General features: G+C 47.8%; 1 protein-coding gene across 1 annotated transcript in view; it reads left to right on the top strand.

Moving 5' to 3' along the window:
• Positions 1-23720, top strand: part of ARFGEF1 (ARF guanine nucleotide exchange factor 1) — a 1973034-nt gene that overhangs the window by 1904176 nt on the left and 45138 nt on the right. Inside the window, exons 36-37 of the mRNA XM_069621149.1 lie at positions 8591-8759; positions 9849-9987. Of these exons, the coding sequence (XP_069477250.1) occupies positions 8591-8759; positions 9849-9987 (308 nt within the window). The remainder of the gene's footprint in view (positions 1-8590; positions 8760-9848; positions 9988-23720) is intronic.

Genomic DNA, 23720 nt, shown 5'->3' with positions numbered 1-23720 from the left:
GGGGTGGTGCACTCTTGCCAGAGATTGGCGGATACCCATCATCAGCTTGGGTTTTCCCTCAACCAGGGGAAGTCACAGTTGTGCCTTTCTCAGGAACTGGTACTCCTAGGGGTGCGTTGGAACACTACTGTTAAGCGGGTGTTCCCTACGCCCGAGAGGCTTCTGGCACTTCATGGCTAACTCAACCACCTCGGTGTGGTGATTCCAGCACATTCTGGGCCTGATGGCCTCCTGCATGCTCACTTTGCAGCATGCTTGAGGCGCCTCCAGCTCCACCTGGCAGCCAGTTGGCATCAGGAGACTGGGTATCAGTCGGACAGGATCCCAAAACCACTGCTCCTCCTTCCCGATGTTCAATGATGGCTGATGGAGGGCAAGGTATCAGTGGGAGCCGCCTTCACCCTGCAGCAGCCTAATCTGGTGGCGACAATGGACTCCTCCCTTTCCGGCTGGGGGTCTAGTCTGGAGGGCTATGCGATTCATGGAGCATGGTTAAGGACGGAAACCCACTTGCATATCAATCTGCTCAAGCTCAGGGCGGTGGGCTTGGCCCTCAAGGCTTTCTTGTCCCTCATCAGGGACAGGTCTGTTGTGGTCAGGATGGGCAATTCTACCACAAGGTTTTACCTGAACAAGCAGGGCGGCACCCGCTCCCTCCCGCTCCCCCCCCCGACCACCACCACCACCACTGTAGAGGCGGTTTCAATCTGGGAAGGGGCCCTGATGGAGGGGATTTGGATTTAGTCAGTCCACCTCCCCCGGGGAACAGCAATGCAGAAGCGGACCAGCTGAGTCATTTGGGGTTCAACACCTATGAGTGGGATTTGCACTCCGACTCCTTGTTGCCCCTGTTCCAGCGTTGGGGGTTCACAGACCTGGACTTGTTCCCATCTCCCCAGAATGCCATGTGTCCCCAGTATCCACTCCTCTGCTCCGCGGACCCTCTGCAAGTTATGGGTCTGGGTGGGTTGCAGCCTCATCCTGGTTGCCCCCCACTGGCCTTCGAGACCCTGGTTTTCAGATCTTCTGCAGTGGTGCTCCCAGGCACCCATCTATCTTCCGATCCCCGGCAGGAGCTTACTGACGCAGCAGGACGGTGCAGTGGAACATCCGGACCCGGCCAAACTGGCCCTGGCGGCCTAGTTCCTGGCCAGCTGAGGCTTCTGCATGCTTAATTTGTGGATGACAACTGGGACATCATTCAGCAGGCCAGTGGCCCTCTACTCGGTCCCATTATAAGAGCAAATGTACTGGGTTCTGCCATTGGGTTTGCGACAAGTGTCTAGATCCAGTCACCTGTCCTCTGGATGAAGTACTGACTTTTTCAGCACACTTGGCTCGTTCAGCAGTTCAGGTGGATACTTGCTGCACGTATTTGGTTGCCATTGGGGCTTACAAGAATTCCCCTGAGCATATGTTTTCGGCAGCCAATCCGGTGGGTAAGGCTCACCTTAAGGGGTTGTCTGGGCTTTTTCTTCCAGTGCATAGGCCAAATCCGGTCTGGGACCTCAATGTGGTTCTTGCAAGCTTTGCCTTTTAAGCCGATGGCCTATTTGCACATCTGCTTGGTGATGCTAAAGATTAGTGGCTCTCACCTCTGCGCTCAGGGTTAGTGAGCTGCAGGCGTTGTCTTTGTTATCGCAGCCTTTCACCACGTTTCACATCAACAAGGTCCTCTTGTGCCCTCACCCAACCTTCTTGCCCAAGGTGGTCTCTCCGTTCCATCTGAATCAGATCATCTGCCTGCCGGTGTTCTTCCTAAACTCACAGTTGGAGGCTGAGAGGGCCCTACATTCCCTGGACCTCAACAGGTTCCTCAAGTTTTATCTCTCTGAAACCAAATCCTTCAGGAAGTCTGAGGCATTGTTCAGGACTTTAGGGGGCTCTTCCCTAGTTTGCAGGCTTTCAAGGCTTCCATCACCCTTAAGATGGTTCAGGCCATTTCAGACGATTACACAACCCCGGGCAAACACGTTCCTGAGGGGATTCATGCCCATGCGGTCAGAGCTAAGGCCACGGCCATCACGTTTCAGAGACCTGCTTCTGGGGATGTCATCAGCAAGGCAGCTACATGGGCCTCTCCGTCAGCCTTCTGTAGGCACTATTCGCTCCAGGCGCAATGCTGATTTTGGTCAGGTCGTTCTGAAGAACATCTTACCTTCGTCCTAGATATGAAGCGGGGTTTCACAGCTCCACCTTATGGTCTTATACAGTGGAATCACCCGGAAGGATGAAGGAAAGGGGATGAGACATATGAGTCATTAAAGTTACTCACCCTAGTGACTAGAGTACGCATAGTCCCCTTTCCTCCATATGTCCCACCCACCTTCCCTCACTAGTATGCCAAAGGCTAATATGTATAAGTGTAGCCAGGTATCTAAGCGCCCGATATGTTCAAAGGGGACTGATGTGAGGTGCTGGAGGGCGTGGCCTCAGTGTGGCGTTCACATGCCTGCGAGGCCACCGCTCCCCCCGCACGCTGTACTAAATTTGAAGGGGAAGCTCATTCTTTTTCTGCCAAAGATTCCAGTACCGTTCACATGTTGGGGGATGCCGACAAGGATGGAGGATAGGGGACTATGGACTAGTAGTACTCTAGTCACTACGGTGAGTAACTTTAGTTACTCCTATGTCCCGTCCCCTTTCCTTCATACTGTATGGGAGACGGAACTTTTTCACCAGAAAAAATCTTCTTCCCCTTTAAATTTGGAGGCACGCGGGGTGCAGCCCAGGCAGCATGCGCTCCCCTGACCCCGCCCACCGGCACCACTCCCCAGTCCTCTTTTCCATATCAATGGGAACGGATCGCTTTCAACAGCACTTCTTGGCCTTTGGCCTAGTAATTCCACACGCTCTTCCCCGGAGAAGTGTCTTTTGTCTTCTTCTCTTTTGTCTTTGATTAGATACCTCTGTCCTCTGGCGCCGGGGAGGAGCGTGGCGCATGCCGACGTCAGTGGGCTTCAGCAGGTGTCCAGCCTGCGAGGGGCTCTTCCCTGCGTCAGACCCACACACTCTCTGCCTCCGCTGCCTTGGCCTCGACCACGGCTGGGAGAGTTGCACCACGCGCAACGCACTGACACTGCATGCTCTGAAGAAGAGGCTAGCTCGATGGAGGGAGCTCTTTGGAAGGTCGCCTCTAGAGGACTTAAAGGAATTCATCAAGCACAAGTGCAGGCCCAAGGTAGGGGCACTGTTCATCAGCACCCCACACGGGCGACTCCTTTCCAAGGAAGCGCTCGGGCAGGAGAGACATCTCAGGTTCTTGTACCAGCGCAGGTACTGAGGCTGCTACAGCTACCAGTCTCCAGGCCCAGGGGGTCGCAAGATTATACCAGCGATGGCACTATTACCGGGTTTACGCCTGAGGGGCTTTGCCCTAGTACTGGACAAAAGTCTGAGGGGGCGTCTGACGCAGCACGACCGGCAAGACAGCCGAGGGCAATCCGCCTACCGGGTCCCATCCTGAGGTGCAGGGTAGGCCTCAACCTCCACCACCAAGCGTCTTGGAGGAGGCCGGGCCCATCACGGTAAGCACCACGATGCAGGCACGTGGCATGCAGCCTGACAAGCTGGCCGCCGGACCCGATAAAATGGCGACCCTCCCAACACCATCCCCCTTTGGGGACCAGGTGGGGGAACGAGTTTCCAGGTGGGACTGGTCTTCATCCGGCACGTGGCCTACGGCATACCCGTTTTCATCACAGGGCAGATACACTCAGCAGACATTACAGCAGAGTGCGCCCAGGTCTCAGCCCATGCCCGCATCTGCAAGCGCTCCACCGGCCTGTGAGGAGAGGTTTTTTTGAAAAGTTTATGACCCTCATGATGGGCATCATCCTCATGGATGTGATCAGGGACATGCTCCCTCCTGTTTTGTTGCTAGCACCCACAGCCACTCTGCCCGTGGTTCCAGTGCCTCTGGCTCCTATTCAGCACCAGCTGCCTATGCCAGTTCCCACCACACCGGCTCCCACGCCTCCAACGGTCTTGGCAGCCCCCGGCTACGGTCAGTACGCCACAGTCCCTGGGCACCCAGCACTCCTGCAGCTCCACCTGACCAGCAGGACAACTTGGTGGACACGGACGATGAGGAGGACCCCGACACACCTTCGTTATCCAAGGCCTTTCATGAGTGGCTCGCCGGATTGGGTGAATACTTGGGGCTTCCTCAGCCAGAGGTCAAACAACCGGAGGCAGGGGTCCTGGCGGAGGCCCTCACTCTACGCCCTGCGGCTAGAACGGGGATTCCGATGCAAAAGGACATGGTGGCACTTGATATAAAGGGATGGCTTAAACCACGTTCAGTGCAGCCTACCAACAAGCGCCCTGACACCAAGTTTACGCAGGTGGAGGGGGACCCCCTCTTGCTGTCGGCACACCCTCAGCCACACTCCTTGGTGATCGCTGCAACTTTGATCTACTCCAAGCCGCATTAGTCTTCAGCTACCTCAGCCTCTGCACTCCTGGGTAAGGAGGGGGAGATCCCTGAAGCATACGGAAAGAACATTTATTCCATAGCGTGCCTGCATCTTCGTCAGTCGAATGCGGACGCTATGTCTCGGGAGGATAGCTGAGGGGCAACATGCTTGCCTTGGAAGCAAGACGATACAAATCAACACAGGTTCGATCCCCGGTCCGCGCTTAGAAACCTCTGGGTATTAAGCTCGTGATAAATAACCTATCATATCATATCATGCTCGCTGCAGACAACCAGTGTCTTTGGCGGGCAATCGCTGACTTCCTTCCGGAACATCCGGTGCCGAGCCAGGCGCGCTTTAAAGGGGTGCTGGCGCAGGGCAAAATCGTAGCGCAGGTGGGGCGCACATTGACACCTCGGGCCGTACCATCTGCATCGCTACGGACGTGAGAAGGACTGCCTGGCTACGGGTCACCAAGTTCAACCCGGACGTCCAGGAGCACATATTGGACCTACCCTTTGAGGGTGGCGACCTGTTCCCTTCCACTAAAGTTGAGGAACGGGATAAGAAGAACAACAGTTCAGACTGTCAAATCCTTATCCATCCTCACTAAAGCCACTCCTAAGGCATACAGCCAGACACACCAGCGTTCAGACAAGGGCCGACCTTTGGTGGTTTAAGGGGTTTCCAAGAATGACTTTCCAGGTTACCGGACAGGTCCCTGAGTCAACACCGGCGCAAGCAACACAAGGCTGCGCACAAGGGCTTTTTCCAGTCCCCCTCCTCAGCCTCAGACAGAAAAAAGACATAACATGCCCATCCGGGTCCACGTGTCTCCGATGGGGTGCAGACTTGCCCTTCACTCCCAATGCTGGCGCGTAAGGTTTGCGGACCCCTGAATCCTGTCGGTAGTGTCCACGGGCTACCGCCTACATATTCCTCCCTCCCCTTTCTCCTCCCCTCCGCTCCCACAGATTGGGACAGCAACTTTGTTAGTGGAAATTTGCTTGCTTGTAGAGAGTCGGGCAGTGAAAGAAGTCCCATCCCCCCAGTGGGGTCTGGGGTTCTATTCATGAATGTTCCCCATACACAAGAGGAACCAGAGTTGTGTTGGACCTTTCCAACCTTAACCTTTCCCTTCCTATTCAAAAGTTCAAGATGGTTACCCCAGCGCATATAGCCGAGACAATTGTGCATGGTAGACTGGATGTGTTCCCTGGATCTGAAGGATGCATACCTACACATCCCGATCTGGCAGCCCCACCGGTCCTTTCTGAGGTTCAGGATCATGGGTTTTCTTTTCCAGTACAGGGTTCTACCCTTTGGCCTCATTTCGGCCCCAGGGTCTTTACAAGACTGATGAACGCAGTGGCGGCCCTACTTGGGGCCCAGGGCCACCACGTGTATCCATACCTGGACGACTGGCTTGTCAGGGCAAGATCTCCAGAGGCAGTACACCACACCGCCTCAGCCCTCATGAACACACTGCACAAGCTGGGATTTTCCATCAATCTCTAGAAGTCACAGCTGGAAACCACGCAGAGACTAACGTTCCTGGGCCTAGTCTGGGATACGAGCTGCAAGAGAATTTTCCTCTCAGAGGACAAAGTCGTAGCCATCAAAAAGGCCACCAGCCATTTCCTCAGCAGAGTAGTGACCTTGGCGTGGTGGTTCCAACACCTCTTAAGTATCATGGCGGTATGTCTCCTGGCAGTCCTGCATGCAAGGGTCAAAATGAGGCGGTTGCAGTTGCACTTCGCAGCCACATGGAGTCAAGAGATGGGTTCCCAGGCAGAGCCGGTCAGCATTCCACCACAGCTCCACCAGGACCTAGTTTGGTGGAGCACGGCTGACAACCTGCGGATAGGCAGGCCCTTGCGTCAACCAGCACCTCAGATTACCATCACCACAGACTCATCCCTAGAGGGTTGGGAAGCTACCCTAGACAGCCACGGTGTCCATGGGGTATGGCCCCTTCAGGAGCTGGAGGCCCACATCATCTGGCTCGATTTGATGGCCATCTGGCTCACTCTCAAAGCTTTCCTTCCGATGATCAGTGGCAAGACGATCCTCATTGAAACTGACAACTGCGCCAGCATGTATTACATCAACAAGTAGGGTGGCACCAGGTCTCCTCCCCTTTGTACTCTAGCGGTCAGCATTTGGGAGTGGGCTGTAGCAAACAACATGCACTTATCAGCGATCCATCTCCCGGGGGAGGCCAACCTGGAGGCAGACATGCTCAGCAGACTGGGTGCGTACAACTACAAATGGCAGTTGGACGAACAGATCCTGCAGGGGTTGTTCAACAGATGGGGGTCATCCTCAAGTGGAACTCTTCACCACCAGGGACAACAGGAGGTGCCCCCAATTTGCGTCCTGGCAGTGCAGGGATCGGGCTCTCTGGGCGGTGCGATGCAGATCTAATGAAACAACATCAACGCATATGCTTTTCTGCCCACTCCCCTGGTACACAGGGTGATTTTCAATATAAGGGAGTACCGGCACCTCCGTATCATTGTGATAGCGCCTTGACCAGCAAGGCCATGGTTCTCGATACTGCTCAGCCTGTCAGAGCAGCCCCCCATGCACCTTCCGCTGGGCCCAGCTCACCTACTCCCACAGCAGGGAAGCACAGTGATCCACCCCGCCCCCCAGAAGTGAGCCCTTGCAGCGTGGCTCCTGAACAGGTCACTCTAAGGCACCTGCATCTGTCACAGGCCAACTTGGACATCATACAGGGAGCGATGCTACCCGGAGCCACTACAAAAGCAAGTGAGCTAGGTTTTGTCACTGGGCAAAATCAGAGGAGGTTGATCCCCTGACCTGCAGGTTGGATGACTTGCTATCCTTCTCTGCACATCTCGATCTAGGGTGCAGGTAGACATACCTTTCCAGAGGCACGTTCCGTGGCAGGCCATCAGCAAGGCGGCTGCATGGGCTACACCTTTTGGTTTTCTGCAAACACTACTGCTTGGATGCCAGCTCCAGATCAGAGGCAGCTTTTGGTCGAGCAGTATTAAGAAACTTGTTCTCTTAGGAGGTTCACTTCTCCACCCTGGGGCTACATTTAGTTGTAAGCGCCCGTATAGTATGGAGGAAAGGTGACGGGACGTAGGAGTAATTGTAAGTTACTCACTGCAGTCCATAGTCCCCTTTCCTCCATACGTCCCATCATCCTCCCCCCTAATAAAACTGGTGTCATTAGGCAATGGTAATATTGTCGACGCGTCAAAGGGGAACGAGGAGTGACGCGGGTGGGTGGGGAAAGGGGAGCGCATGCTCTCAGGGCCGCACCCCCGCATGCCTCTAAATTTAAAGGGGAATTAAAAAAATTCTGGTGAAAAAGGTTCCATCTCCCGTCCCTAGCGAGGGACGTCCATACAGTATGGAGGAAAGGGGACTATGGACTTAGGAGTACGTTAGTCACTACGGTGAGTAATTTATTATTTCTATAACACAGATTTCATAACTGCTGTTACAGTCCTCTATGTGCAAGTAAGAATGAGCAATAATGTTGGCCTAAGTCTGTTTTCAGGCACAGCAACCATTATGAAGGGGGTTTTCTGGTGTGCTGCAGAGAAGGTCTAAAATGTCATCTCAAGTGGCTGCTACTGACGCAACGCCAGACGCCATAAAACTGGTGGCCTATCTGCCTCTCTTGCAGACCTACTTTGAATGGGTGCTTGTACTCATACCTTTCGTATGTGCATCGGTTAAACCAGGATGATCCCTCAAGAAAGACTCCAGCTCTGACTTGGATTAGCAAAATATCATGGCAAAGGCGCTCTGCTGTGGGGCTGGCAGGCACAGACCAGCAACATTTCCCTAATCCGAACTTTAGGTCCCCACAGCTGAATCATCCACATTCTCCTCAGGGATATTTTTGGACATGCATTCGGAGCTCTGGGGTTGTGTGGGTAGTGAGTGCACTGGCATTCTAAGTGGCAAGCCTTGTAATCCTGCCACAGGAAATACAGGACCTTTTGAAACTTGTGTCAATTATACAATTAGTTTTAAGATGCAGGGCATCTTGAAAAGACCCAACTGCTGTACTCTTCATCTTGTCCGGCATGCCTCATGTACACCATCTAGTTTTCCATCAGGAACGTGAGTAGTATTACTATGCTTTAGGCCAATGTTTCCACTTGACTTGTTTGCTTCCTTTTAAGAGAGATGCAGCTGACTTTGATTTCCATGTGGACACTCAAGACCAAGGAATGTACTGCTTTCTTACATCTCAACAACTCTTTAAACTTCTGGATTGTTTGCTGGAATCGCACAGATTCGCCAAAGCTTTTAATTCAAACAATGAGCAAAGAACTGCTCTCTGGAAGGCAGGTTGGTTGCTTTGTTTTTTCTGTTTTTCCACTGTGTTATCCTGTGTTCAACTCATCTGAGGCGTGTGTGTGTTTTTATGTTCAGTTGGTCTCTGAACCTGATAGGTTAATTCTCCAGATTACAATTTGCTGTGCGTTTGTAATGTTGCATTGTTGCTTTTATGGGCGCTTTGTCAAGTGTCTCTCGCTATAGAGGATTTATGGGATGGAATGTTTCAGTAGGTATTCTATTTAGTAGGGCACATTCTTCAGCTGATGGGTTTCCTTGTAGTGTTATCTCAAATGGAGATGACTCTGATATTAATGAGTGACAAATGAACAAGAAAACAAGATATTGTAAGTAGTAAATGTGTAGGTGTGTATTTTGGATTTGTACATGTACACCAAGTGTAATTTTGATTTTATGATTTGATAAGTGATTTCTGGGTGCAGAACACTTTGGGTGGTACATGCTGTTTACATTTGGACAAATTCACCAGTAGTAATGTGTGTTAATAAAGGTTTGCGGTCCATAAACAACCATATGTGATGGTCTCTGCTCAATTGTCTATTTTTTGTCTTGACGTGGTCTCTGCATGTTACACATGTGTAGTTACATATTGTTATGCAAGCCGAAACTTGACTTTTTGGCGGGTATAATAACTACTGTGGTGAAGGCAAGGAATAAGGTTGAGAATAAGACTTGTTTATTGTAGGGAGTGAGATACATGTACTTGTAGTGAGGTTTTATATAGTGAGTCCCCAGTTCACCTGGTGTAAGCATGTGGAGGTGGGTGTGCATGAGATGTTAGGCCACAGATGGAATCCATGGACTCAAAGGTGCGCTCTGTAAGTATTTAGTAATCTATCATAACACATCACCCAGGAGAGAGATTCTTCCATGAGCTAGACCTGAAATGGGAACATTAATTGGGAGATGATTATTCTTAACCTGGATTCTGCATGGGTTCCCTGTGCAATTTGAGAGTAAACATCAGGGCTCCTCTATTACATGTTAATGCGAGTAGAGGGCCAGTTATCCACGTCAAAAGATGACCTGCGAGTAGGGCTTTGTCAAGACTAACTAACCAACAGTGTTCTCTCTCTGCAGGTTTTAAGGGGAAGTCCAAGCCTAATCTTTTAAAACAAGAGACTAGCAGCCTTGCTTGTGGGCTTCGTATTCTTTTCCGCATGTATATGGACAAAAGTCGCACAAGTGCATGGGAGGAAGTTCAACAAAGGCTACTAAAGTAAGACAATGAGGAGTGTATGTGTTTCTCTGAAATGTTCAGTGTTGTAGCTTGAGCTTTTAAGAAGGGCTGGGGCATTGTTCCCTCATTAAGTTGGAGGCTACAACTACATCTTTAGATTGCTGATAATTGTAATGTTATAGCATTATAAAATGCATGAACCACCACCTGCTGTACTATGCAGTCATAAAGAAACCACCCTATTAAACATCTGCAAGCCCCCCCTTTTTACATCTGGGTGGCACCGTACGGTGTGTAGACACGCATGTGCGAGTTTCTCTTCTATCAGGATTTGTGAAATGGCTCTGTCTCACTACATGAGCTCTCAATAAATACATGGAGACTCGCCAATAAGTGTGTTTTATCCTCCCCCAATATGTTGTCCTTTAAACTTAACAAATCAGTGTCTCATAGTCGGGGCTCAAGTCGAGGATACACGTGGGTGGACAGCGTCACCCACTTTTTTATGGAGTTTACCCAAAGGGCACTTGATATGCTAATTTCTGGTGAGGCCGCATTCAATTGCTATGTTAATAAGCCCCCCCGCGCCCCGCCCCCAAAACCCTGTGTTTGGATTGAATCACTGTTAAAACTACTGGTTGATACAACAAAGTTTTGAATCACTAACCATTTTGGTATCAACTTGCGGCAGCAGTTTCTCTTTTTGGTTTAGCCAGCATCAATCGGGCATAGCTACCAATCAGCTGAAACCGCCACGAGTATCCTTATTCTAAAGCAACCCCATAGGGAACGCTCTTCGTTGCCAACCACACCGCCCATTTAAAAGGTTGCACTTCCATTTCGTGTTCACTGAAACACCTGAATTAAAATGAGCACGTTTTTATTTTTTCTTGCTTTGTTAATTGCATGGGGGCCATTCGAAGAAAAATGCAAATTGCATGCAGGCAACCACCACCATTTGCACTTGCATGCGGAAGGCCACCCTTTTTACAAAGCATAGTGTGAACAGTAAAGCTAGGACAATTTGCATATAGTCTTCAGTTTTACTCGCCTCTTTGTAAAAAAGTAAATGGTGCTTGCAAACTACGCTTTGAAGGTGGTGTTTAGTAATGGGTTCCTATGAAATCCGCATGCGCATTAGCAGGTGCTAATCTGAGGCGGATTCGATAGGAATTCGTTTGTTTTATGACTGCATGCAAATTACACTGTGCCCTTGCAAGACAGAGGAGGAAAGCACAGCTGAGATGCAAACTCGGCTTCGTGCCCCTCCTTTGGCTTAGGAGAGGACAAAAATATGTTTGCGCGCAAAATGAAAGTATAAAAACATCAAAGCTTGCTTTTACATTTTAATGTTGTACTCCACTCATTTTTAAAGTGCTCCACCTGTTTGAAGTGTGAGAGCCCCTCTGCTGCGAACTAGCAAGGCTCTTTTGGATGGTGCCCACTCAGTAGGGTCTACTAATATCATGTTTTAGCTCTTTTCCACAGCGAAGAACTACTATATATGTGCTTAGCAGTCTGGTCCCACCCTCAGGGACAGTCCTCTCTGCTCTATTATATCCTACCACTAATGGTTCCCCCTTGCCACTTTCCTCCTCATGCTCTCCCTTACAGTTTCTCTCGGTGTCACAAACACCGTAGGCACAGATGCGAATCTGGCACACTGCCTGCTCTGGCCTTGAACAGATCGAGCCTCCTTTCTTGATATTGTGACCTTCTCTCATCTCTGGACTTAGCTTCCCCCCTTTCAGTGTTCAACCTTCCCTCTCACAACTGCCCCTCCCTTCCCCTACCACTGACCTTCCCCATCCCACTATAGCCTTGGTGTCGGGCTTTAGAATTCAGAAATTGCCAGAACGGCCAAAGTATGATGATACATATTTTAAAATGCAGTACTACAGACCATAGCATATTAATGAAAAACACACCATAGTGGTGCAGACAGCAAAACCTGCCATTACAAATACTAATATCATGCTAGAGTATATAAGACAATACTACAAACACCTTTCAGTACTATGCTCCCACGACAGAACAGAGCTGATTGGAATACTACAAGCACTCCCAGCATACCTTACTCATGATATAATATTCTGAGATGCCTTGCTGGCAGATAATACAGTACAGAGAATCACAAAACTTCAATCACTATAATTACACAATTTATAAATTGAACCATGAAATATACAATACGATACGACACATAAGACAGTAGTACAGATATAAAACAACTATGCAACCACAGGTGCGATCCCACTACAGAAGTTAATGCTACAACGTTAAGGTGCTTGGGATGGCGATATATTCCTCAACATATCATATTTAACAGGGCATTGAAAAAGACAATAACATAAAACCTAGCCTCTGACACAAAACTCCGGACAATAATGTATATTCAGCCCCGAGTCACAGAAATGGTGAAACGGTGTTTTGTTTTTTCCAGGGCTCTAGGGCCATTCCTCTCTCTCTTGTCTAAAAATAACCTATCCTCCCTATCCCAGGTTAGTATATATATCGAATATCGACCCCCCTTACTTTCTCCAACTTACTACTCTTCCGCCAACTCCACCTGTCGCCTCTTCCACTTCCTGAGTCCTTCTCTGTGATGTCTCATGTCTTCTAAGCCATGCCTACACCCTTCGATGTTAATACTTCCTCCACAACAATACTACTCTCTCCTTTCACAACTACTACTTCCTCCATACTACTGCTCCCCCTCCACACTACTGCTCCCTCCCTCCATGCTACTGCTCCCTCCTCCCCACTACTAATTCGTATTGCACGCTACTACTCCCCCTCCACAATACGACTCCCGCCTCCACACAGGTGCTACTACTCAAGCATCCTCCTTTCATTCAGAGAAGCACTTCACACTTACTCACTACACTCCGTCTACGAATACTCTTGCCACCCATTCACACACACTCACAAAATAGCATCACTTCCATTCACTGAACAATCCCTCATTTGCTTCAGAAATTGTCAACACGCCACTGTCCTTCCTATTGCTGGTCTCCTGGTCTGCCACCTCCTCCTCCGACCTCACAGAACAACCCACATCTTCCCGTTTCCTCTCTTAACTCACTCCCGTCCACTGATTGGTTCTCAGACCCTGACCAGTCTGGCTCTGGCAAGATCAGTGTTACATAATGTTTCAAAAGGCGGCTTAAGCCCTGCCACATTTCTCCTCAGAAGGGCGCTATGCTGCCGGAATGGCGGCCCACGCTGTGGCGTGTTCATTTTAAGGTAAGCATAGTCTGTTGGGGCACCTGCTGCTCTGTTTCAAGGCCCTGGTTATATAATGGTGGCCGCTCTGCCCTCCTCCACTGGCTTTCTGAGGCTGGCGTGCAGTGCTCGACTTCAGGGATGGCTACCTATGCGCTCTGGCTCTTGTCTCTGTTGCGTTCCCTCAGGCTGCGCTGTTTGCATGGCACAGGCATAGGTTTGTGCTGAGGTGGAAACCGGGTCTCTGTCTGTTAGGCAGAATCCTGTGCAGTTCCCTTGGGGAACACTGCAAAAAGATTAAGACTACAGAAGCAGCAGTAAACCCAATTGGTAGCAGTCTGCACCACCCAGATTTACCTGGTAGCTGTGGCTGAGCAGTCAGACTTCTCTCAAGAAGATTAGGGCAGTATGCAGAGTATACACAATAGGGCCAAAACACAATAGAGCAAACAAACACTGACCAGAGCTTTGTATAAAAAGTATATAGTTATTTATTTAAAACACACTTTAGGTAATACACTAGCACTCTCAATGAAAAGTAATCTAAAACAGTCAGGTAAGTATACACACCTCCCTTGATAACTATCAGACAAGCCAGGGTTAAAGCACAACTATTTGTTAAGACAGAAGTGAGCGCTTTACCTAGATGGCACTCCAATAGTTTAGGTTAAAAAGGGAGAGAAAAGGCAGAACATAAAATAAAACAGTTCCCAACACTTTTAAGCGTTCAGAGCAAGAGGAGAAAGGCAGGTTATACTGTAGAGCCAAAGTTCATAGGCTAGGCCCACTTTAAAGGGAGCCAAGCGAAATGTGCCCAGGATCACACGGTTAAAAGTGCACTGAAAGTCTTTGCAGAGTGTTCAAAAGAGGTTGGGGTGAGTCAGAAGATATAGTTAGAAGGCCTGGAGCCAACCGAACTTAGAAGCCAAGGATTTAAGGGTCACCTTTAGCAATCTGTAGAAAGGGAGGCCAGGCAGGACACATTACCTTAAAGAGAAAAGAAGCTACAGAGGGGGCAGTTGTTCCTGGCAGTGGTTGAAGTTCGTGGTTCCGACCAGGGGAAGAGAAGATCTCGTCGAGGAGGAAACGTAGAGTCGTTGCACTGCACAGGGATGAAACCAGCTGCGGTGTTCCCGATTAAAAGGTGCGGTTCTTCTATTCGCGGTCAAAAGTGGTGAGCTTGGCTATCCGGCTGCCGGCGTGCTTGGCACGGGCGATTCGACTAAGGGCTGTCTTTGAAAGGCGAAAAGGGTGAACTGGTTGGTCCCACCAGCTCAGAGGAAGAAGACTCGTCCAGCAGAAGATCTTCTCTTGTCGTCGGGAAAGTGGTGAGGTAGCTGAAGCAGGGCTTCACCGGTGGTGTGTTGTTGCAGATGGCTCAGCTTCGTCCCTCTTCAGATTCTTAGGTCCTGTGGCGACTTCTGAAGTTCCAGTCCCAAAGGCCCTGCTTTTATGCAGAAAAACCCCCATTCATCAGCCTAGCTGTCAATCACACATGCTAAGTGGTGAGCCGGGCGGCTCACCACTGGGCCAATCAGAGTAGAGTGCGACTTGGGTTGCTAAGGCAACGCAGTCCAGGGTGCCAATTCCCCCCTCCACCCTTCCTGTGGAACCCAGACAGAGTGGCACCATTTGGAGGGCTTCTGTGGAGAAGCCCGCCAAAAAAGTGGAACAAAGGGCTCGACCTTGGTCAGAGTTACAGAGACGGACACAAACGCCATTTTTAGAATTGAGTTCTGGCAAAAAGACCCAACCGGTGATTTAATATTAAATAAATAAACCGGCGGTATCTTTAACATTGCACCAAAAAGTGGTGCGTTTAAAATCAATGGGAAAATCCCATAGATAATATTCCGGTGGATTATTTCGCGTGGTAACCACTACCACCAGCCAGAAACTCGACGAGGGGGGAACGGGACAGTGCCCCCGCGAAAACAGACCCAGGGGCAATCGAATTACCCCTTACCAGTACTTCCACAATATGATGGTTTGGACTGGTTCTGTTCACAATTTTGGACTAGTAAAGCCAATGGTGACTTTACATGCCCTGGGAAACGGTAGTCAGTCCCAGGGTATGGAGTCTATATTTGGGGGTCACGGTGACACCCCTGTGGTACTGCTCTGAGGGTGCTGTGTACCACACATACAGAAAAACAGATGATACCCTATGGAGTAAAAAGGAACCCCATAGCCCATAAGCACATCATAAGTCAAAGACATACCTCAAATCATGCCTAAGAGTGGGATTGAAAGAGTCTCACTCTTAGCAGGAGAAAAAAACAAACCCCAAAAATCCAGCAAAGCTGCTGGGGGACTCACTAGGTTTGGGAAATTAGCCTTATAAGAGAATTCTCCCTAACACTGTCTCTGTTGGCTTTCTTTCTCTGCTGACATGTTCATGAGTCTATGGGTGTGGTGCGGCTGCTTTTCTTCCTTATAGTGGTTGTCCTTCCAGGTTTGTTGTTTCTCTGAAATGAGAAGAGAAAACTATGCCAACATTTGGGATAATGGGAATGGGATGAGGCAAATTGGTACTGAACATAAACAAACTTGCGCATGGGAAGGGGACAGGATTGGGTCCCTCCCTACTGCCACTGCCCCCCTCTGGGGTAGGGCCAGCTCTGGATTCCTCCCTGCTAGACTCCCCCAGGCTGCGTTGGGTTCCCATCACCTCTTGATAAGGCCAGACTGCTGACCATTTCACATCATGCATCCTTATGCAAGCCCTCAGCTACTCACTCATGCATCTCTGCTTCCTTCATACATGCTGAGCTTTCACGGCACAATGACAGGCTCTACTGGTGGGGCTTGCCTCTTGCTACCACAGCACTGTAGCATCTTCATTCTACTGCCAGGGAGAACCTTTCCCATGTTCCCCTTTAACACCTCCACCCACACTAAAGTTAAAATCTGCCACCACTTTCCCCACATAATAGGAATGGTGTAGTCCCGCGTCCTCTTAAGAGAGTTTTGGTATATGGTTGGACAATAGTATAACTCGCATGTTAGTATTAATCCGATCAATACAATAATTAGCTAGTTTGGCTTGCTATGAGATGCTTAGGGAAAGTAAGACCATGTCGATATCAATACTTTTTTAAAAATTCCCCGTAAAGTGCTCTGATGCCCAGTTGACCCTTATCCGCACTTAATAAAACGATACAAATGCTAAATAAAAATAAACATTGTCTATCCCTCTTAACTAACACACACACTCACATGAAATAATAATGCTCATACACACAGGAAAAACGCACACTCAATCTGTCACAGTCCACATCATATTTTTCTTTCTCATTTTCTCACGCTCTTTCACGAAGTTTAACTGTCATTCATGCACTCACTCCTTCCACTCTCGATCAGTTTCACTAGCTCCCATTTTAGCTTACTCATACGTGCTTTTTCCTATTCTGACAGTTTCTCACAGTCTCACTCACAGTTGAAAAAATAAACACATGCACACTCCTACTCATACACTCACTCACTTAAAGGATAGTTCCGGGACTTTTTTTTTATTGTCCCTACGGGTCGGCCATGTGTTTGTAAGCATAAATCGGTAGATCGTAGGAAACTTTCCTATGGACCTTACCCGACTTTTCGCCCATTATCGCACTCGAAATCAGCCTCCATTTTGTGATAATCCTATCATTCCGCCGCATCGACCTGGCTCACCTGCCTTTGCGGCACTAAATCAAATCCCCCGCCCCTGAAACAGACTTTATCAAAACATTCATATTCCCCGCCTCTATCCGTGACGTGACTGAGCTGCGTAGGCAAACGCGCCCAGGCGTCTTCTACGCGACTCCACACAGACCCCGGAAATCAACACAGATCAGCTCACAATACAGCGCACCACAATTCGGAATATGAAACTGTACTTTGAAATCAAACCGCAAGATTGTAAATGTGGTAAAGTACATTTATTTGACATCAAATGTTTAGAGAATATTCAGCGATTTGCATTTTTATTTGCTCATGTTCCAAAAAGTTCGTATTGAGGAACGCGATGGTCCTTTGCTGTACACAGGGTCTTAGAGCATCTCACAATACAGCACCACAATTCGGAATGTGAAACCGTGGTTTAAAAGCAAACGGCAAGATTGTACATTTGGCAAAGTACGTTTATTGGACATCAAATGTTTAGAGAATATTCAGCGATTTGCATTTTTCTTTGCTCTCGATCCAAATTAGTTCGTCTTGAGGGAAGCGATGTTCGTGTGCAGTACACAGGGTGTTGGTTTACGATAAAAATAAGCTCTTCTGTCGCACTGATAATCGCATGGCTGTTCCAACAACGAGGCACTAGGCCACCACAACGGTAGGTATGTTGCATCTAACCGTTAGTACCGCGTAAGGGCATACTTGTACTTGGCGATCGTCCCATAAAATGGTCAGGGTGGTAACGTTGTTCACGCGGAGAAGCAACTGGCGGCTGTAGAAGCCGTCCGCCGGTGTCTGGTACTCGTGACACAGACAGTAGTGAATGATGTACCTAAAAACATAAAAAATGAAATTAGTCTCACCATCAGATCCTTATTAAAATTATTCATTTCATAGCGAGGACAGCGCTACTGGGTGTACACAAGTGTTTAAAGGCGTGGCGAGGCATGGAGGGGGGGGGGAGTGGAGTACAAGGTAAGTAGCATAAAATAATAAATAAATAGGGCCAGCTGGTGGCAAGTGCAAGGTAAGTGCAGAACAAGTGCTGGGAAGGGGGGGCTGTAGGATACTGAGACAGTCCCCCAGTGCAGGGGTTGACAGGGAGGCAGTGCAGGTGGAGAGTGGAAGGGCCCAGGACCGAGGTCGCAGACAGTGGACCAGTTGTAGCAGGGGAGAGGGAGAGAGAAAGCAGAAGCAAAGAGGAAGGTTTTGAGGTGCTTCAGTAAAAGCAGATGTTTCTCCTCCAGATAGTGCGCGGTAGAAAACACTATGCCACATAGAACGAACAAGTACAACTGAACCCGTCTTTAAAGCCACTGTATAGTAATGAAATTGCGGTATAAACTCATCAAAAGTTACTTACATTATATTTGCATTTTCCATTGTGTCTCTGTGTAGGGCAGACCCGAAACACCACTCCTTCTTTGCCGACGTTACTTCTTCTAATGAACGTGGCTCATCGTTTCGTTTCTGAAATTTTATTCATTATCTTTTCTTAGTCTTTCAGGATGGTCCCGGCCTGTCAAGGTCAAATCACAATAGAACCTTATATTGGGTCGTGGGCCGTTCCGCCACCCGAGCAAAACATCAAAGCAGCTGACCTTCACTTTGAGCGAGCACACATTTCTAGTTAGCTCCAGTTAGTGTAAGGGCATCTTGTCTGCGTGCCTTTTTTTTTATTGTCCCTATGGGTCGGCCATGTGTTTGTAATACGGAAACATTCTATAATTTTTGTAAAAATGATTTATATTACTGTTTGGTTTAATTGCAATGGGCCTGCAACATGAGGAGACTCGAGAGAACAGACAATCGAATTACAATCATTTAAACCGTGATGTGTATTTCTCAATGAGCTCTGCTTTAGGTGGACATGGAACAGAGGCAATGTTGGGTGGCAATGCAGTTGTCCCCTGCATAGGTTCGTTCACCACTCCATGTATGTGCCTATCGAGGACATCTACGATAAGTCTCTCAATAAACTCATATTGCATATCCTCAAACACTGGTTTGATCACCCATTGTTTACTTCTTTTAGTGAAGGCCTTATTGTAGCGAAGCGTCCCTAAAGTTCCGGTCGTCCTACTTTGTTGACGGCCAACATTATGGTTATGTGCCAAGACCGCTAGAAGAGTCCGATTTATCATGCCTTCCATGCCAAAATGCAATCTTTTGGGCCTGTACTTTAGGCACATATTGTGGAACACCTCCAAATCTCCTGTGTGGCAGAATTCCGTGAGTCCCCTCAAATCTCTTGTTATAGTTTTATCAAATACAATCTTTTCAATGGCCTTGTGAGTGGGTGATGAAGGAATCAACCACTTCTTCTTCCGTGCCTCCTCTGTGGACAAATGGCCATGTTCACATTTGTGGAAATGCTCATTTGTCGACCATCGATGTACGTTGCTACAGTGCAACATTACTGACCGCCATTTTTCCAGTAGAATTTCCAACGACCCTTCACATGTTTTTGAGCTCCACCAAAGATGGTTGCTGATTGACTTGGACCACTGTGAAATACCTTGCATATCTTTTTTTTTTCCTGCAGCCGACAATTTTTTATTGATTGATTTTGCAAGATGCCAAACGTCAAATTGGTGATTTATATTTTTGTACTGTTCTCTCATTGTCTTGGCAATTGAAACGTGTCTGTCCGTGGCTATCAGGTCGATCACCATTCCCCGCGATTGTAGTTCTTGCAATGATGCTACAAAGCCAACTTTCTCCATGGCCACTGAGGATGTACTTTGTGACACCTGCACGACCACCGAACTCACAATTTTCTTACTTTCCATGTCCTGAAAGTGGTAGGTGCAGTACTTGGCTGAAAATCCTGGACTGTCGCATTGTCCATCACCGGCTAGCCTGAAGCGTTTGCCCGCGAATGTACTTTCCATTGACATTTTTTCCATTCTCCAAGCTTCGCTGATGGCTGGAAATAGATAATCGGTTTGGTATTTGTAGAACTGACTTTTCGCAATGAAATGGATTCCCACAAACTGAAAGAAATACTGTAACTTTTTAAAACTTGAACCACTAAAAAGTGCGGCCGCTGCACAAAGTAGATTGCCTGCTGGCAGTTGCCCCAGCATGGGTTGTGCAGACCATGCGAACGGATGATATTGTGTACAGGTGGCATGTATTTTAAGGTTAGTGCCTCGAATTGCACGAGTCACATTAATCAATGGCTCCCCACATACTTCCCCACCAACCCAATGCCCACATTTCATCATCATAATAATATCCATCAAACAGCTATCGAATACAATGAATTTGGCCTCTTTCCTTATACTGTCACTCTGCATCCCAGCTGGTTCGGCCTGTAACGTTGAGGACATGTCACTCGCATGAAAGGTACAATCTCTGATATCGTCTTCCGCTATGCTGAGTGATATTGATGGTGTTTCATTGTCGTCCACTTCATTCTCTTCCATTGCAACATCTGTTCCTTGTCCGGAGATGGGAGAAAAAAACAATGTCTTCAACTTTCGCGTGCTCTTATTTTTTGCGGGTGTGGATTCTGTGAATTGATCTACGACTGCATCCAAACTACCAGGAGGACATTCACTATCAATGGCTGGTGGTGGTATAGCTCCGTTGTCAATCACTTCATATTCTTCCCATTGGCACGATGCATCTCCAGTCTCAAGTCCCTGCCAAAAGGTTTGACAAGCAACATCTCTCGTTCGCTTCACTGTCTGTGTAGATCTAGTTCTTACACCCACTCGCAACTAGAGGACAGATTAGAAAAGGGATGTTCAGTTTAAACACAACTTACAGTATTGAACTATTGACAGTGAAAGACAACATAATATAGTGAACAGGACACTAACCTTCTTTTGCTTTCTTTTCTTTGAAACTTTCTTTCCTCGAACTTCAACATCTGGACGCTGTTGCTCCGACTCGTGTGTGCATGTCTCCACTTCCTCTCGCGCTGCAACGACTATACTTTCATGATAAGCACATCCATCACTCACTGAGGCTCCATCGACTCGCTGAAACATAGAACTTTCATTAGTATGTATAATAATATTGAAAACACAAAATGTACTTGGGGACCAATACCCATACGTACATCTCAATAGCAAAACACGAATGAACGCATTGTGTAGAACATTCAAACGACAATAGTTCACGCATTGTTGATCTAGTTAGATTGAACTGTCAAGATCCATACCTCGGGCTCTGCATAGACTTCCATTGATGATATTATTGAAGATGACGCTTCAGCAACTCCCTGAAACACAGTAATTGCATTAGTATGGTTTTCTATTTTGTTTAAAAGAACATAAACTTTCTGCAGGCGTCAACGGCTCATCTAAATAGACCTGCACAAATGATCAGTTGTCTAAAATAAATAATGGATATCCAAATATGATTCGATTTGCTCCATCGTTGGAAGTGTCACCACCCAGAGATCTGCATCAACTACTAGGGGTGATGTTCTTGTTGAAGAAGCTCCGTCATCTCCCTGAAACATAGTACTTGCGTTAATAAAGAAGGAAGTATAGCGGATGTAATCACGTCATTTGATCTCGCATGATTGATCTGTCAGTATCCATACCTCGAAATGCATAAGAACATCAAGGGACGCTGTAACTGCGGTGCACACTTCTGCAAGCTGTTGCGCCGACCCGTAACTGCATGCTCCCCCTTCCTCTTGGACTAATGCTCCATCGACTCCCTGAAACATAGGACTTTCATTAGTAATGAACACAATATTGAAAAAAGAAGACACATAGGAGGGCGACGACAGAAGGACATACCAATGGCTAAAAACGAAAGAAACATTGTGTGTAACAATCACGCTACAAGAATGCAAGATCTGATGATCTCCATCGATGGAACTGTCCGGAAACGTACCTCGAGCATCTGAGTGACATCTACGGTTGTCGTCAATGCGTTGGACTCCTCAGCATCTCCCTGAAAGACAGTACTTGCATTATTTTGGATAACAATAATTATAACTGAAAACAAAGACTAGAGGACGAGTACTGTGGTGTACCATTAGGTAAAATAATTACACGATCAATTAAAACTATTGATTTACATGCCTAAAACAAGTCAGTGTCAGAATAGCTAAGTAAGATTACCCGATAGGCGCTTGAAGTGGCTGATGACTGCAATAACGACACGGATGGAGAATCTTCAGCCTTCATATTGAGTGGATACATAAATGGGGAAATTATTGTTAGCTAATGCTACACACTACCGCAATGCCGAGAGATAAATACGTAAACTTGACTCACCAGTGGAGGGATGTGGACGAATAGAGTGGGAATAGCGGTTGAGAGCAATTTTCGCCTCGCTCGCGGTGTTTTCGTCCTTATTAGCAATGATGTGGAGTACATGTCTGGGCTAAAGTGCCTGCTGCAGATGCGGTATCGATCACCCCTCTTGTCCGCAAAGACTTCTAGGACTCTACTTTCTATCTCAGAGGCTGGATATCCGCAATATCGGACCCATTCTCTTATCTGATCTATTGTCTTAGGGAAAACATGCATTATAGTACCTTCAGATTTGTTATGGGTCTTCGAAGGGCAACCGCCAATGGAACAGGCAGGCATTATGGAAAGTTCTGAAAAGTAAAGATCAACAATTCTCTATGAATACCAATGTGTTAAAACATTAAATGACACATAAAAGGTTCAATGCAAGGTCCGTTTTGGTTCTTGGAACTATACACGTTATTCACATGCGGATAAGTATTTCAATAACTTTCAAAAAATAGAAAAAGTAATTTGACTAAACTCAGAACATGTGACTAGTTCCTTGCATGTACTGTCGTGAACGAAAAGAAAACATGGATGCAATTTGATGACTACTAGCAAATAGATATAAATTAAAAAATTGAACGCAAAATGATTATGGTACATGGACTTACCTTGACGAACAAACAGTTAGATGCAGGGATCAGAGTAGTTTCTTGTCGTAGAACAGGGAGCAGTTCACAGGTTGCAAACTGACGAGTTTGCTCAAAGTGGTCACGGAAGTTCACAGAGACGAAGAGCAGATAACCAGCACCTTCACGGGTTGACTAGCAAAGCGCAAAGAAGTTCTCATTAGAAATATGAAGTGGGTTATAAAGAATTCGAAACAGGGGTGTGTTTGTGAATGAATGACGTGTATATGTCGTGGCATTATGCGGTCTGCAGGGGGCCGTCCAGCGTGAGGGGGGATGCTTGGCAGGAGACACGGGGTCTGTAGGTAGACATGGGAACAACAACCCATGCTCTATAGACCACTTTGAAGTGTACATGGTCTTTGGCACCTCTTGGCCTTTATCGCTCCCTGACAGCTCCACTTGCCAGCACAAGTACCCCGGTGCGAACTGCCTTTGATAGGGCGGGGGGTGGATCGGGGCGGTGGTCGTGCAGACAAGACACAGGAAGACTCGTGAATGGAGACACACTTATGTGGATTGCAGGGGGCCGTCCAGCGTGAGGGGGGATGCTTGGCAGGAGACACGGGGTCTGTAGGTAGACATGGGAACAACAACCCATGCTCTATAGACCACTTTGAAGTGTACATGGTCTTTGGCACCTCTTGGCCTTTATCGCTCCCTGACAGCTCCACTTGCCAGCACAAGTACCCCGGTGCGAACTGCCTTTGATAGGGCGGGGGGTGGATCGGGGCGGTGGTCGTGCAGACAAGACCAGTTTGCCGCAGGGCCTCACCAAGGAGAGGCCATCTAACTGAATGTAAGAGGATGGCTGCAGGATCTACTACATGGAATGCAGGGGGGTGAGTTTATAAATACCTCACCCTCCCAGGAGAATATACACTAGATTCATTTAAAAAATCAAAACAACCATTGTTAAAATATATGTTGGGCTTTATTTTAGATTTTAATTAAACATAAATAATAAACATTACACATTGTAAAGTTG

Source organism: Ambystoma mexicanum, chromosome 5q, assembly GCF_040938575.1.
Source record: "Ambystoma mexicanum isolate Mex_15411 chromosome 5q, UKY_AmexF1_1, whole genome shotgun sequence".
Lineage (NCBI taxonomy): Eukaryota > Metazoa > Chordata > Amphibia > Caudata > Ambystomatidae > Ambystoma > Ambystoma mexicanum.
Note: the sequence above shows the minus strand (reverse complement) of the source record. Positions and strands in the feature narration are given on the sequence as shown.